The sequence below is a fragment of the Ranitomeya variabilis genome, chromosome 7 (genome assembly GCF_051348905.1).
Source record: "Ranitomeya variabilis isolate aRanVar5 chromosome 7, aRanVar5.hap1, whole genome shotgun sequence".
Classification (NCBI taxonomy): Eukaryota; Metazoa; Chordata; class Amphibia; order Anura; family Dendrobatidae; genus Ranitomeya; species Ranitomeya variabilis.
In genome coordinates, this window is record NC_135238.1 from 23,135,349 (window position 1) to 23,152,551 (window position 17,203).

At 49.3% G+C, this 17,203-nt stretch overlaps 1 protein-coding gene across 3 annotated transcripts in view; it reads left to right on the forward strand.

The window, feature by feature from the left end:
* Positions 1–1,288: 1,288 nt before the first annotated feature.
* The window catches only part of PRKCB (protein kinase C beta), a 137,215-nt gene continuing 121,300 nt past the window's right edge, over positions 1,289–17,203 (forward strand). For all 3 annotated transcript variants that reach the window (XR_013218010.1, XM_077274511.1, XM_077274510.1), the window contains exons 1-2: positions 1,289–1,582; positions 7,766–7,797. Coding sequence is in view for 2 of the 3 variants with exons in the window: in XM_077274511.1 (XP_077130626.1) it covers positions 1,419–1,582; positions 7,766–7,797 (196 nt within the window). In the remaining variant the exon portion in view is untranslated. The remainder of the gene's footprint in view (positions 1,583–7,765; positions 7,798–17,203) is intronic.

Consider the following 17,203-nt stretch of genomic DNA (forward strand, 5'->3'; position numbering starts at 1 on the left):
CAAGGGCCTGAATGGGTTTAGGGGTCTTATCTAGGGTCAGAATGGGTTTAGGGGTCTTATCTAGGGTCAGTATGGGTTTAGGGGTCTTATCAAGGGCCTGAATTGGTTTAGGGGTCTTATCTAGGGTCTGAATGGGTTTAGGGGTCTTATCTAGGGTCAGAATGGGTTTAAGAGTCTTATCTAGGGTCAGAATGGGTTTAGGGGTCTTATCAAGGGCCTGAATGGGTTCAGGGGTCTTATCTAGCATCTGAATAAGTTTAGGGGTCTTATGGGTCTGAATAAGTTTAGGGGTCTCATGTAGGGTCAGAATGGGATTAGGGGTCTTATCTAGGGTCGGAATTAATGTAGGGGTCTGAATGGGTTTAGCGGTCTCATCTAGGGTCTGAATGGGTTTAGCGGTCTCATCTAGGGTCGGAATGAATTTAGGGGTCTGTTTGGGGTCAGAATAAGTTTCAGGGTCTGATCTGAAGTCTGAATGAATGCAGTGGTCTGATATGGGGTCTACATCAGTTTAGGGTTTGATCTAGGGTATGACTGGGCGTAGGGGGTCTATATTATGGCCTGAATGAGTTTAGGGGTCTAATTTAGAGTATGTATAAATGTAGGAGTCTGATTTGGGGTGTGAATCAGTTTAGAGGTCCAATCTATGAATGTAGGGGTCTGAATGACTTTAGGGGTCTTATGTAGTGTCAGAAGGAGTCTACTAGGGGTCTGATCTGACGTCTGAATGAATGTAGTGGTCTGATATGGGGTGTAAATTAGTTTAGGGGTTTGATGCAAGTTCTGAATTAATTTAGGAGACTGATTTGGGGTCTCAGTGAGTTTAGGGGTCCCATCTTTGAGTAAAGGACCACTGACCTGGGACTGTGACCGCACGAAGGTCCAAGCTGAACACCGGCTCCAGATGTTGTTTTGGTAGAAGGGCTGAAAATGGGTTAAATAGTATCCAGGTCCCGTGTTCATACACAGCTGCTGAGGCCATTGCTATTAATTTTACGCATTTTTAGCTGTTGGAGAAAACATGTTTTAACCCCTTTAAGACATTGCACCTTGCACCATTTTGAATTGGACTTTCCATAAAGTGCCTTTCTGTCTCCTTTGCATCATTTCAGTGCATGTTCCGTCCCTGTCACTTGCCGCCGCTGTCTGACCCCGGGTTCCCCCTCTACACCGCTGTGATGGGGGGGGGGGGCATTTCTGACTGGCCGCGCGGCAGCTTTTGTTTGTGGGCGTGTCCCAGCGGTCTGGAGGGGGAGTGGCGCGGCCATGCAGATGAGGGGGGCGTGCCCAGGTGACGCTCGGCTGAGCAGCTGTGTGCAGAGCGGCAGTGAGAGGAGCGCAGTGCGCCCGGGGAGAGCGGAGACACCGCGCAGCCTCCAGCAGCAGCGGCCACAGACGGCACCGAGCACCGGAGCGGCATGGCTGACCCTGCGGGTGGCGACGAGGGCGAAGACATCACCGTACGCTTCGCCAGGAAGGGCGCCCTCCGCCAGAAGAACGTCCATGAGGTCAAGGACCACAAGTTCACTGCGCGCTTTTTCAAGCAGCCGACATTCTGCAGCCACTGCACCGACTTCATCTGGTGAGGGGGGAGGGGGAGCCGACCACCACCGATCACCACCGATCACCACCTGCCTATATGTCTATTGCTGCTTCTTGCGCCATTATTAACCCCTTCCTTGTCAGATCTTATTTGTATCACCCCCTCCCCCCCCAATATCAATGATTGACAGGTTGCCCTGATTATTGGTTATTGATCGCTCCCAGTGCATCCCATAATATTGCACCAATCCACAGGAGATCAGCAAGCTTAGGTTGTGGGACATATAGGGGGTAGATATCGTGCATCCTATACCGGGGTGATGTATATGGCTGGTAGATCAATATTTTTTTAATCAGATGTGTCAATTTAAGAAAAAAAAAATGATGAAGTTGGTCCAATTTGTACGAGATCGTCACCTATATGGGGTTTCCGGTGTAACGTTTCGATAATTAGAGAGGGGGAAGCATCGCTGGGCTGATCAGGGGCACCTGAGACCGGATTTAAAGGGCCAGCGTAGAGGCGATGCAAAAAAAAAATTGGTTCTGAATCTAGTTTGCAGCCGCCATGGATCTTCCTATTATTGATCGCTACGTGATATTGCGCCAATCCAGATGTGATCAGTAAGTGTACGTTGGCATTGGGGGGGGATAAGCGGACTGCAGACACCGATAATGTTCAGTTTTGTATCAGTTTCCGTGATAATATTGTGACGTGGATGTAGCAGAGCTGGTTTTGTTATAATCTGCAGCATTAACCTGCCTGCATTGTCACAATGACCGATTCGGCTCTGCTACATCTGCACGCACTTCCCTCTTCCCGGACGCCCATTGTGGTGATAGAAGAGGCCAAGCGGTTATTTATCGGCGTGTGATTAAGTGCAGTCACCGGTGTTAGTGCGCTGCAGTCAGTGTGCTGGGGGGCTACACGGGCGCGCACCAGGGGGGTCCTGCCTACGGCCGCATTAGTGACAATTGCGCTTTCCTGGGATATTGTATTCCTATAGACTGTATGTTGGGGGGGGGGGGGAAAGGATCCCAGGAGCCCCTCGTCCCCCCTCCTGTAGGGTCGGAGAAGCTGCAGTGCAGGTGACAGCTCTGTAGATGGAGGTGAATGGAGCGGCATCCCTGGTTGGGGGCATGGGGGGGTTATATAAGGACTCGCCTGCATCCCTGGTTGGGGGTATGGGGGGGGGGGTTATATAGGGACTCGCTGCATCCCTGGTTGGGGGCATGGGGGGCTTATATAGGGACTCGCCTGCATCCCTGGTTGGGGGTATGGGGGAGTTATATAGGGACTCGCCTGCATCCCTGGTTGGGGGTATGGGGGGGTTATATAGGGACTCGCCTGCATCCCTGGTTGGGGGTATGGGGGGGTTATATAGGGACTCGCCTGCATCCCTGGTTGGGGGTATGGGGGAGTTATATAGGGACTCGCCTGCATCCCTGGTTGGGGGTATGGGGGAGTTATATAGGGACTCGCTGCATCCCTGGTTGGGGGTATGGGGGAGTTATATAGGGACTCGCTGCATCCCTGGTTGGGGGCATGGGGGGGTTATATAGGGACTCGCCTGCATCCCTGGTTGGGGGTATGGGGGAGTTATATAGGGACTCGCTGCATCCCTGGTTGGGGGCATGGGGGGGTTATATAGGGACTCGCCTGCATCCCTGGTTGGGGGTATGGGGGAGTTATATAGGGACTCGCTGCATCCCTGGTTGGGGGCATGGGGGGGGGGGGTTATATAGGGACTCGCTGCATCCCTGGTTGGGGGCATGGGGGGGGGTTATATAGGGACTCGCTGCATCCCTGGTTGGGGGCATGGGGGAGGGTTATATAGGGACTCGCTGCATCCCTGGTTGGGGGCATGGGGGGGGTTATATAGGGACTCGCTGCATCCCTGGTTGGGGGCATGGGGGGGGTTATATAGGGACTGGCTGCATCCCTGGTTGGGGGCATGGGGGGGGGTTTATATAGGGACTCGCTGCATCCCTGGTTGGGGGCATGGGGGGGTTATATAGGGACTCGCTGCATCCCTGGTTGGGGGCATGGGGGGGTTATATAGGGACTCGCTGCATCCCTGGTTGGGGGCATGGGGGGGTTATATAGGGACTCGCCTGCATCCCTGGTTGGGGGCATGGGGGGCTTATATAGGGACTCGCCTGCATCCCTGGTTGGGGGTATGGGGGAGTTATATAGGGACTCGCCTGCATCCCTGGTTGGGGGTATGGGGGGGTTATATAGGGACTCGCTGCATCCCTGGTTGGGGGTATGGGGGGGGTTATATAGGGACTCACCTGCATCCCTGGTTGGGGGTATGGGGGGGGTTATATAGGGACTCACCTGCATCCCTGGTTGGGGGTTTCGGGGGGTTATATAGGGACTCGCCTGTTCCCTTGTTGGGGGTATGGGGGGGGGTTATATAGGGACTCGCCTGCATCCCTTGTTGGGGTCATGGGGGGGGGGGGTTATATAGGGACTCGCCTGTTCCCTGGTTGGGGGTATGGGGGGGGTTATATAGGGACTTGCCTGCATCCCTTGTTGGGGTCATGGGGTGGGGGTGGGGGTTATATAGGAACTCGCCTGTTCCCTGGTTGGGGGGTATGGGGGGTTATATAGGGACTCGCCTGTTCCCTGGTTGGGGGGTATGGGGGGTTATATAGGGACTCGCCTGTTCCCTGGTTGGGGGTATGGGGGGGGGGTTATATAGGGACTCGCCTGTTCCCTGGTTGGGGGTATGGGGGGGTTATATAGGGACTCGCTGCATCCCTGGTTAGGGGTTTCGGGGGGTTATATAGGGACTCGCCTGTTCCCTTGTTGGGGGTATGGGGGGGGGGGGTTATATAGGGACTCGCCTGTTCCCTGGTTGGGGGTATGGGGGGGGTTATATAGGGACTTGCCTGCATCCCTTGTTGGGGTCATGGGGTGGGGGGGGGGTTATATAGGAACTCGCCTGTTCCCTGGTTGGGGGGTATGGGGGGTTATATAGGAACTCGCCTGTTCCCTGGTTGGGGGGTATGGGGGGTTATATAGGGACTCGCCTGTTCCCTGGTTGGGGGTATTGGGGGGGGTTATATAGGGACTCGCCTGCATCCCTTGTTGGGGTCATGGGGTGGGGGTGGGGTTATATAGGGACTCGCCTGTTCCCTGGTTGGGGGTATTGGGGGGGTTATATAGGGACTCGCCTGCATCCCTTGTTGGGGGCATGGGGGGGGGTTATATTGGGACTCGCGGCTAATAATGAATGAAACCTGCCCGCCGAAAATCCAGTGGGTTCACAACTTTCGAAAATGGTTTAATTTTTTAATCCCCATCTTAGTGGAGGGGCGAGTGGCTGGACTAGGTGCACGACAAGTCGGTGGGTGGCTGGATGCTCCTCTCTGCCATAGATTTAGGATTATGGGATCCTGCGGGAAGTGATGGGGCCGTAATGTCGCGTGTCTGTGCGGCTTTCCATCTTATTGCCCTACATTGCTCAGGACGTGGTGGCGGCTTGTGCGGTTTCTATATGCGCGGGGTCAGTGCCCGGGGTGGGGGGCGCTTTAAATCCCATTAGTTCCAGTTCCCGCCTGAACCCGGGGTTTCCCCATTGCATCTTGTTGCCAAAGCCGTTCATCCAGTGCCAGCAGCTGATTGCAGATGTCACCGCCGCTGCCAGCGATTGTCCGCCGGCGCATCCACTGACTGTGAGGTGCATATACGACCGCTCCGAGATGGCAATTCTGCGGCATCTTTTCTTACAGATCCGCATTGATGATCCCTCTGTTATTCCTCCTGGAAATACCTGAATGCATGAAACACACCTTGACTTTTAAGATTTTTCCCTGTCGCCTTACACGCTGACCCTTACAGAAAATTCCACCTTATAGACGAGGGGTTACATCCAGGGGTCTGTATATTTCCAGGCGGAATAAATGAGGGACTTCAAGTCTTACAAAAAGATGCCCCAAAATTGTCAGTTCATGGGGAAGTGTGTAAAAAAAAAAAAAAAAAAAGCTTTGGTATCGCCAACCTTCATCCTAGCACACCATAAATGGGGTCCCTGCTCTCATTCTGGGGGGCTGGAGCCATCTTTCTATTTGATTAGCACTTCCCCCTACATCACCTGTAATGCTGATTGTTGGGGGTGTCGGGACCCCGGGATATCTCTGATCACCCCAGGCTTCATGTATTAGCACTTCGGCCGTAGCTGGGGACCCCGCGCTTGGATACCCCTTCATTGCATGTGTAGGAAACCCCTTTTTAAGCTAAATCTGTTTAATTGCACCCTCAGCCTGGCCTAATCCAGTAGTCTCGGGGCGCGTCGGATATTGGAGTATATTATGGAGTTGCTACATATGCAGTTTCCCTATACGCGGAGTCTTGTTGCTTCTCTGAATAGATCACATGAGGCAGTCGTTAGTCAGACCACAGCCTGATCTTCAGATAGCGGCTTCCTCCCGGGGTGGGGGGGGGGGGCATTGGGAGTTCTTTTTTTTTTTTTTTTTTTGCTCTGTGTGTTCTGCACCCTCTTTAGCAGATTCGGGGGAAGCCATAGTCCGTACAGGAGGCGGCTGCTGCACCTGTCTGCTCGCTTCCTGCCCAGCGTTTCTTGCTGCATCGTACGCCGTGCTCGCTGTGACAATGCTGCCTGTCTGCAGTGCGGGGATCTGTATTCCAGCTGGGCACAGAGATAATATTCTGCAGCTCCGGCCAGGACTACGAAGAATTGGCATTAAGGAAAGTAAAGGTCTTAAGATGGGAAGGTGGCAGCGTGCACTCGATGCTGCGGTTGTCCTGATCTGTGCATTTACTAAAGGCTACCAATGCCATGAGGCTGTTCGGTATTGTACAGCCGGCGTCCTATGCCTAAAATCTAATATTTGATTGCATATTTTGCTATTGTTGTTGCATTGAGTGCAGAGTCCCCTGTGTGAGCGAATGTGAGACCTCCTCTTCGTTGGGTTCTCATGGAGCCATAGCAAAAAGATTGGCAGGACCCATGTCCAGCGGTCACATCGGCACCCTGTGAACCTCCTCTTATCTACTGGCGCCTCTTCGGTTTAGTAGGTCCGACGTCCTTGTAGCAGCATGAACACGTATGGCGCCGCATCGTGGGTGTTAGCGGGTCACAGGGCGCAGGTCCAGAAGCCACAGACGACCGCCATTCTTTTTGCTCCTCTTCAGTGGGCACGCATGAGCAGCACCACTCCATTCTCATGAATCCCAGCAAACCTGATGATTAATAGGGGCCGTCCCATTACATACATTTATCACCGCGTAATAAGAAAGTTCCCCCCCCCAAAAAAAAAATAAAAATAAATAAAATTAAAAAATCATCTATGAATGTGAGCCAATTTGATCAAAAACGAAAATGCAGCGAAAATAAAATTGAGTCTGGACCAGAATAGGGGTCTTGTGTCCAGTGGAGAGCAGGAGACACAAGACTGGAGGATTTCGATGGAGCTGCTGCTGCGCTTCTTGTAGCGGTGGTCTGTGATGTGATCTGCTATTAGTCAGTGACACGACTCATCCGGGGTGCAGACTTGCGGCCAGGGGAGACGTCCTTCTATTCTGTTCATTAAAGGGGTTTGCAGCATTTGTACCCCCTCTAATTATGACTTTCATAGCCAGAATACCCCTTTCTTTTACACTTACCAGGTTTTTTGCGGCCCGTTATTGAGGGCCGTATCACCGCAATTTTCATGGTCTGCCGCAATAATGGACCTAAAAAAAACTTGCCGATTGCCGTTTTTCGGGTTTCCAATACCATGGAAATGGTATTGGGAAAAAAAGACGGCGTTCCACAAAAACGGAAGTCATGGTGCACCGCAAAAACAAGCTTCCGTTGTTCTTGCAGCCCCATTGATTTTCAGCAGGCTCGATCTTTTTTCACGCGGGAAAAAAAGGCCCTCATGGCCATATGGCGTACGGCGCTCCGTGGATTTATTGCGGCCCGTTTTTGCGGCCCCATAGAAAATCTAAACGGGATGCAAAACCACGGTAAGTGTAAAAGAAGCCAATGGAGATGGACACATGTTGCATTACACAGGAAACTCTCCTGGGAGTATGTGACTCTCCTGTAGGGGGCGCTGTTCCTGTTATGGGATTGCGCTGCTAGGCTGTTGCATGTCGCTATGTGTGTACATTTATGCTACGTGATAACATGAGCTGCAGACATGTTACTGTACCTGACTGTTAATGCCGCACGGTGGTGTAATCCGATCTCTGTCTGTTCTTGTCTTGCAGGGGTTTCGGGAAGCAGGGATTCCAGTGTCAAGGTTAGTCCTGTCCTCCATCATCCTTGCTAGGAGTGGAGGAGAATATTCCCTTCTGCAGAGCTGCTGTGCTATGATTTATTGACATCTTCCTGTAGAGTACAGCAGCGTATCTGCTGTGGAGGAATCTCCCGCTGCTTGTAATTATGTAACAGATAATGATGGTTCAAAGCCTCTCAAAACCGGTGTATATTTGTGTGCCGAACCATGTACAGTGTCGGAATGTGGCGCGTATTGCGGCATCGGAATGTAGCGCATAGTGCGGCGTCGGAATGTGGCTCGTAGTGTGCCGTCGGAATGTGGCGCGTAGTGCGGTGTCAGAATGTGGCGTCTAGTAGAGCATCGGAATGTGGCGCATAGTAGTGTCGGAATGTGACATAGTGTAGGGCCGGATTGTGGCGCGTATTGCTGCGTCGGAATGTGGCGCGTATTGCTGCGTCGGAATGTGGTGTGTAGTGCGGTGTCGGAATGTGGCTCGTAGTGTGCCGCCGGAATGTGGCTCGTAGTGTGCCGTCAGAATGTGGCGTCTAGTAGAGCATCGGAATGTGGCGCATAGTAGTGTCGGAATGTGACATAGTGTAGGGCCGGATTGTGGCGCGTATTGCTGCGTCGGAATGTGGCGCGTATTGCTGCGTCGGAATGTGGTGTGTAGTGCGGTGTCGGAATGTGGCTCGTAGTGTGGCGTCGGAATGTGGCTCGTAGTGTGGCGTCGGAATGTGGCGCGTAGTGCGGTGTCAGAATGTGGCGTCTAGTAGAGCATCGGAATGTGGCGCATAGTAGTGTCGGAATGTGACATAGTGTAGGGCCGGATTGTGGCGCGTATTGCTGCGTCGGAATGTGGCGCGTATTGCTGCGTCGGAATGTGGCGCGTATTGCTGCGTCGGAATGTGGTGTGTAGTGCGGTGTCGGAATGTGGCTCGTAGTGTGCCGTCGGAATGTGGTGCCGGAATGTGGCTCGTAGTGTGCTGTCAGAATGTGGCGTCTAGTAGAGCATCGGAATGTGGCGGGTAGTAGTGTCGGAATGTGACATAGTGTAGGGCCGGATTGTGGCGCGTATTGCTGCGTCAGAATGTGGTGTGTAGTGCGGTGTCGGAATGTGGCTCGTAGTGTGGCGTCGGAATGTGGCTCGTAGTGTGACGTCGGAATGTGGCGCGTAGTGCGGTGTCAGAATGTGGCGTCTAGTAGAGCATAGGAATGTGGCGCGTAGTAGTGTCGGAATGTGGCATAGTGTAGGGCTGGATTGTGGCGCGTAGTGGAGCATCGGAATGTGGCGCGTAGTAGTGTTGGAATGTGGCATAGTGTAGGGCCGGATTGTTGTGCATAGTACGGCGTCGGAATGTGGCATGTATTGCTGCGTCGGAATGTGGCGCGTATTGCTGCGTCGGAATGTGGTGTGTAGTGCGGTGTCGGAATGTGGCTCGTAGTGTGGCGTCGGAATGTGGCTCGTAGTGTGCCGTCGGAATGTGGTGCGTAGTGCGGTGTCAGAATGTGGCGTCTAGTAGAGCATCGGAATGTGGCGCATAGTAGTGTCGGAATGTGACATAGTGTAGGGCCGGATTGTGGCGCGTATTGCTGCGTCGGAATGTGGCGCGTATTGCTGCGTCGGAATGTGGCGCGTATTGCTGCGTCGGAATGTGGCGCGTATTGCTGCGTCGGAATGTGGCGCGTATTGCTGCGTCGGAATGTGGCGCGTATTGCTGCGTCGGAATGTGGCGCGTATTGCTGCGTCGGAATGTGGCGCGTATTGCTGCGTCGGAATCTGGCGCGTATTGCTGCGTCGGAATGTGGTGTGTAGTGCGGTGTCGGAATGTGGCGCCGGAATGTGGCTCGTAGTGTGCTGTCAGAATGTGGCGTCTAGTAGAGCATCGGAATGTGGCGGGTAGTAGTGTCGGAATGTGACATAGTGTAGGGCCGGATTGTGGCGCGTATTGCTGCGTCGGAATGTGGCGCGTATTGCTGCGTCGGAATGTGGTGTGTAGTGTGGCGTCGGAATGTGGCTCGTAGTGTGGCGTCGGAATGTGGCTCGTAGTGTGGCGTCGGAATGTGGCTCGTAGTGTGGCGTCGGAATGTGGCGCGTAGTGCGGTGTCAGAATGTGGCGTCTAGTAGAGCAAAGGAATGTGGCGCGTAGTAGTGTCGGAATGTGGCATAGTGTAGGGCTGGATTGTGGCGCGTAGTGGAGCATCGGAATGTGGCGCGTAGTAGTGTTGGAATGTGGCATAGTGTAGGGCCGGATTGTTGTGCATAGTACGGCGTCGGAATGTGGCATGTATTGCTGCGTCGGAATGTGGTGCGTAGTGTGGCGTCGGAATGTGGCTCGTAGTGTGGCGTCGGAATGTGGCACGTAGTGCGGTGTCAGAATGTGGCGTCTAGTAGAGCATCGGAATGTGGCATAGTGTAGGGCCGGATTGTGGTGCATAGTGGAGCGTCGGAATGTGGCTTGTGTGCGGCGGCGCCATGTAGTGCGGCGTCGGAATGTAGTGCGGCGTCAGAATGTGGCGCGTAGTGCGGTGTAAGAATGTGGGGCGTAGTGGAGCGTCGGCATGTGGCGTGTAGTGCAGCGTGGGAATATGGCGCGTAGTGTACCGCAGCCCCCAGGGATGTCGCACACATTCAGTTTGCAATTGAAGTGATTTACGGAGTAGGAACGTGGCCGCCACTTGCTGGATTATAATCTGGCTGGATACAGTAGATCGCTGTGCCCATTGTGTTCCAGTTTCCCTGCTGGTGAGTGGGACAGAGATCCTGGTTCTCTGGTAACTGGGAAACATCCCTCTGACATCTCACATCGTGGTTAAACATTGAGCAATGGATTATATGGATGCAGCCACTGAAACAGATGGTGTCATGTGACCACAAAATTAGGAGTTTCAAGAAATTAAGTAACTTCAGAAAACCCCTTTAAAGGGTCATTTTTCCCATCTTCATAGATGGGTATTATCAGAAAGGGCAGGTAAATGAAAGCAATTCAATTTTGCAATTTACTGCTTAGTAAAATTTTCACCCGTTCTTGAGATATTAACACTTTTGTTTACAGCTCGTTGCCTTGGGGTCCGACCACCGAAGCAAGACGGCCGAACATGCACCGTGCTTACAATCTCATAACTATAAGCGATGTCTTAGAGCTGGATGGGATCTTTGGAGCGCGCTGTTACATCCTAATCCCGCCCAGTGCTTGGAAGCAAGACGGCAGCGGTGGTCGGTCTCCTAGGCAACGAGCTGTAAACAATAGAAAGGTGTTACTATCTCAAGAACGGCTGTAAATTTCAAGAAGGAGTAAATTGCAAAGGTGCTTGCTTTTAAGAGCTCTGTCCGACAATACTCATTTATAAGGATGGAAAATGCTAAATCCTACTCCTTTCTTATATCTTCTGGCCTTCTTCACCTGAGGGTTTTATCTCCCATTTACATGGGACTTGCCCCTTTATAATATGGGTGGCGGGGATGAGGAAATGGAGCAATGTTTTTGACCTGAGCCCTGCTGCATTCCTGCGCTGGGGGGGTGATGAGCGCTTTCATGTCGCAGTCTCTCTTAGGAATGTGGTTTTAACCCCTGCCTGTCGTGGGGGAACATATGGTCTCAGCGTTCGATTTATTTTGGTCCTCCTGGTTGTGCGTACAACTTGTGATGTGGAGATTATGTTCGGTAATACATCAGGATTATAGTAGCACATATACAGTAAAATGCATTGAATCCGGTGTCTAGTGGTGCCGGATTATCATATATTCTGGATTATTGTGTCGCCATCGAAAAATGTATCTATAAAGAATTGTATGGCGCAGAATAGGGAAATTCGCTAATTTTGCAAATAACTCAAAAGTCCGACCAATGGATGGGAATAAAGGCTGCCGATCATCCCTGAGCATTGGCAGCTTACATCTCCTGTGGCCTAAATATAATTGTCGGCAGCACGTTCCTTCTTTGCAGCAGGAGATGTGCTGCTGACAATTATATTTAGACTATGGGAGATGTAAGCTGCCAATGATCAGTGATGATCGGCAGCTTTTATTACCATCCATTGGTCAGACTTTTAAGCTATTTGCAAAATTGGACAATAGGGAAATAATATTGTGATCATATAAACTACCGCTAAAGCCGAAAACCCTCTCGGGGTCGGCCCCCAGCCCTCGGGGTCGGCCCCCAGCCCTCGGGGTCGGCCCCCGGCCCTCGGGGTCGACCCCCGGCCCTGGTTCTGGGCAGACACCTTCTGGTGTTGACCCATCTTTATCAGTAATCAGGGAGGGTGTGGGGTGTGGTCACTTCATCATTATGTACTGTGAACGCCCAGGCGGCCATCGCGATAACATGTGCGGCTGATAACGGCACAGCTTTTTACAGATTGTCAGATGGTTTCAACATGCCACAAATATTCGTTCAAAAGGAAGTGACCATTCTCGTCATGAGACGCAGAGGAATAACTCCGCGGCACAGAGGCTAATGATCAGTCAGTGTGGCTCAGATCTCCTGTTTTTAAAGGAAATGTTCAGACTTAAAGGGGTTGTCCACTTCTGGACAACCCCTTCTTAAATACGCTAAATAAAAAAAACCAAAACTCTCGGACCGCGGCGGTCATATGATATTATGTCTTGTAACCGCTGCACCTGATCAGTCGTTGCTGATTGGCTGCAGCCTTCACGCTTCCATCAGGTGGAATGTAACCATGTTGCATGAGTATTGGCGCCTACAGACAGAAATGTGAAGGCTGCAGCCAATCGGCTGTTGATATCTATCTATCTATCTATCTATCTATCTATCTATCTATCTATCTATCTATCTATCTATCTATATATATATATATATATATATATATATATATATATATATATATATATATATATATAATTGTCTAAGGGTTTGTCTGTCTGTCTGTCTGTCTTGGAAATCCCGCGTCTCTGATTGGTCGAGGCCTGGCGGCCTCGACCAATCAGCGACGGGCACAGCATGGCGACGATGATGTCATAAAGGTTGCCTCGACCAATCAGCGACGGGCACAGTCTGCCGTGAATTCGCCTAGACCAATCAGCGACGGGCACAGTATCGACGATGATGTCATAAAGGTTGCATCGACCAATCAGCGGCGGGCACAGTCTGCCGCGAATTCTGGAATCATCATTGTCCATATACTACGGGGACATGCATATTCTAGAATACCCGGTGCATTAGAATCGGGCCACAGTCTAATATATATGTGTGTGTGTGTGTGTATATATATATATATATGTGTGTGTATGTATATGTATGTATGTGTGTATATATATATATATATATATGTGTATGTATGTATGTATATATATATATATATTTATTTTCATATGTTGCTTGTATTCGGCAGTATTATCTTGGCACTATGTGATTGTGGTATGTGGTCGTATTGTCTTGTCACTATATGATGGTATTATGTCTGCTGAATTGTCTTGGCAGTATATGGTGGTATCATGCGGAGTTTTATACTACAGTATATTTGCAGCATATGTTGCTTGTATTCGGCAGTATTATCTTGGCACTTGTTTGGTTGTGTATAGTGATGAGCGACCGTGCTGGGATAAGGTGTTATCTGAGCATGCTTGGGTGCTAAACGAGCGTCTTAGTCGTGTTCGAATAATATGTTAGAGACCCCGCGACTCCGTGTGTTGAGGCTATCGAAAAGCCACTAGACATGCAGCCGCGGGGACACGAACATATTATTCGAGCATGCCGAAGACACTCAGTTAGCACCCGAGCATGCTCAGATAACACCTTATCCCAGCACGTTCGCTCATCACTAGTTGTGTTATTTGGGTTGTATGCACAGAATTACCTTGACACTGTATGGCAGTATTTTGAGGTTTTTCCGACCGTATTATTTTGGCAATATACACTGTGTTCCAAATTATTCTGCACAAAGAGTTTAGGAGTGATAAGGTTAGAATTTTTTTGTTTGTCATTTAAACTCATTGATGGTGATGTGTGTCAGGGCTCTTTATATCACTGAAAGCAATTGCAGATACCTGTGCACATTAGTTTGGCCGGTGTGTCCAAATAAAGGCAAGACTACTTAAGAAGGCTGTTCCACATTATTAAGCAGCCTACATTTTTGGCCAAAATGGGAAAGAAAAAGGATGTGTCGGCTGCTGAGAAGCAACAAATTGTGGAGTATTTAGGTCAAGGCATGACTACAATCAACATTGCCAAGACACTTCATCGTGATCATCGCACAATCAAGAAGTATGTAGCTGATTCCCAGCACACACGTGTGCGTGCTGATAAGGAAAAATTGAGGACTCTTTCCAACAGGCAATTGTGTAAGGTTAAAAGAGCAGCTGCAAAAATGCCTTGTCATAGCTGCAGACAAGTTTTTGACGCTGCTGGTGCCTCCAACGTCCCCAGAACAACAAGATGCAGGGTCCTTCAGAGGTTTGCAGCTGTGCGTAAGCCATCCTGTCGACCACCTCTATCCACTGCACACAAGCAGAAACGGCTCCAGTGGGCCAAACGATACATGAAGACTCACTTCCAAACTGTTTTGTTCACCGATGAGTGCCGTGCAATGCTCGATGGTCTAGATGGATGGAGTAGAGGATGGCTTGTTGATGGACACCCCATGAAAACACGGCTAAGGCGCCAACAAGGAGGAGGTGGAGTAATGTTTTGGGCTGGAATCATGGGGAGAGAGATTGTCGGCCCCTTTATGATCCCTGAAGGGGTAAAGATGAACTCCATAATCTATGTGGAGTTTCTAAAACAACACTTCCTGCCATGGTTCAAGAGGAAGAACTGTGCTTTCCGCAGCAAGATCACTTTCGTGCATGATAATGCACCGTCTCCTGCTGCAAAAAACACATCTGCATCTCTGGCTGCTATGGGCATAAAAGAGGACAAACTTATGGTGTGGCCACCATCTTCCCCTGACCTCAACCCCATTGAGAACCTCTGGAGCATCATCAAAAGGAGTGTCTATGATGGCGGGAGGCAGGTCACATCTAAGCAACAGCTCTGGGAGGGGATTCTGTCCACATGCAAAACAATTGAAGCAGAAACCATCCAAAAACTGACAAATTCAATGGACGAGAGACTTCAGAAGCTTCTTTCGAACAAGGGGTCCTATGTGCAAATGTAACATCACCTGGAATAAAGTTTTCACTTGAAAACTGTTTGATTTCATTTTGTAATAAGCTGATAATGCTTATAACTTCACAATTGACCATTTTTTTGTTCAAAAAAAAAAAAAAAAAGGTTGAAAACTCTGCTGCGCATAATAATTTGGAACATGCATTTTGAGTGTTTATTTTTTTTTAAAGATACTGTTTTCATAGGCAGTTTGTTCCAAAACATTGCAATTATACTAGAGTAGTAGATGACTGGAAAATAACAATGGCTGCAATTCACATAGGTAATTTAGAGAAAATAGGAGGAAATATTATTTGCATAATAATTTGGAACACAGTGTATATGGAAGAGGATTTTTTTTTGATGGTGTGCAACAGAATTATTACCTTGACATTATATGGTGGCATTATTATGGTAGTATTATGTGGGCTGAAATTATGAGGAAAACTTCAAAAAAAAAATAGGGAGTGGAGAATTCCTTATTTTGTGAGTCCTTTTCTATAAAACTGGTCCTCCTTGTAGCTAATAAATGCCAGACCCCCATACCCTGCTGTGTCCCCCCACTGTCGTCATATTACGCAATCGTTTCCACCTCCCAGATTATCGGGTGGCGTCGGAATGACTGATCCTGGGGAGGATGGAGACTGGGGACCTAAATGTCGGTGTGACTGATAGCAGCACAACATGGTGGGAAGGCAGCGGAGTGGAAAAAGCGAGTGATGCAAGAGGAGAACAGTTACCAAGACAAGGGGAGATAAAGGCCTAAAAACAACTTCAAGAAGATCCATATCTGACTGCGGGAGGAAAGTAGAAGCCAAAAATCTGACCATGCAGGAAGGCAGAGAATGGCGGCCATATAGACACCGAGCCGCCAAGGGTGTGTAGAGATAGAAGTGGTCGTACCGCCTGAGACTGAGGGTATGTGCACACGTTCAGGTTTTTTCGTGGTTTTTTTTCGCGTTTTTTCGCGGTAAAAACGCTATAAAGACTCATTAAAAACGCATACATAATGTATCCTATCATTTAGAATGCATTCTGCATGTTTTGTGCACATGGTGCGGTTTTTTTTTTTCCGCGAAAAAAACGCATCGCGGTTAAAAAAGCAGCATGTTCCACGTTTTTCCCGCAATTCTATGCATTTGGAAAAACGCGTCAAAAACGCATGAAAAAAAACGCAAAAAAAAAAAGCATGCGGATTTCTGGCAGAAATGTCCGTTTTTTGTCAGGAACATTGCTGCTGCTAGAAATCCTGACGTGTGAACATGCCTTGAATGCAGATTTGGAAGTGATTGGCGTCTGGGATCACTGTGTGGTATAGATCACTATGTGATCTATAGCTTAGGATCACTGCAAGATTAATAAGATCTTTTTATTTTTTTTATAGAAATATAGGAAATTTATATTTCGACGTTATTAATTTTGGAAGGTCTCAGGCCTAATCGATGGGATTACCTGACACGTGTACAGTTTCCCTGCAGCACCGCCACTGGCTAAGTGAAGCATTGCAGCCTGTCCATAGAAATCAATGTGATGCATGGCCATGTTAGGTCTTCCAGTAAGAAACGCTCTTTGAACTCTGGCTAATTACTAAAAAAAAAAAAAATCACTGATGGATTCTAAAAGGGATTTAAGGATACTTTTGAGGTTACTCTAAAGTAGAAAGCGTACATTACATCACAAAGTGTGATACTATTAGCGTCCCTTTTATTTTGTGAGTCTTTTCTCATCCGTCGGTGGAAAACACGACCTCCCTGTCCATGATAACGAGACGCACACTGCGAGGTATCAGTATGTGAAGTCGCCCATTTCCTTCCCCCAGGGTGTCCTCATCTCGGAAGTTAAGGAGATAAGCGACAGAGACTGTAAAAAATTTATAAAGCTCCTGTAACGTATATGCCGGGCTTGCGAGAGATCCTGCTTACCCGCTATCTGCCTTGTTCATCAGTGGCTGATTCATTTGTCTTTTAACAGCCCTTTTTTTACACTTCATTTACATGGTGTAAATTTTTTAGCAATCACGATCCTTCCCCTTATTCATAGAAAAGGGAAGTTTCACAATGGAGGCGGCCATCTTGGTGGCCTACCCCCCCCCCCAAAAAAAAAACAAGCAAACAAAAACACTGGTTCCCATCAACTGTCCAATTATAAAAATATAATAATCAAAAAAATTATATTTAGCGTAAACTTTGCCAAATTTTCCCCACCCCTTTAAGGATGGCCCAGGAAATCTCATACTTTGTGTAAATTGGCCATTGAGGACTACATGGCTGAATATATGGCCCTCAATGTGTAAAGTAATGCAGGGATGTGGTTTCTCGGCCTGG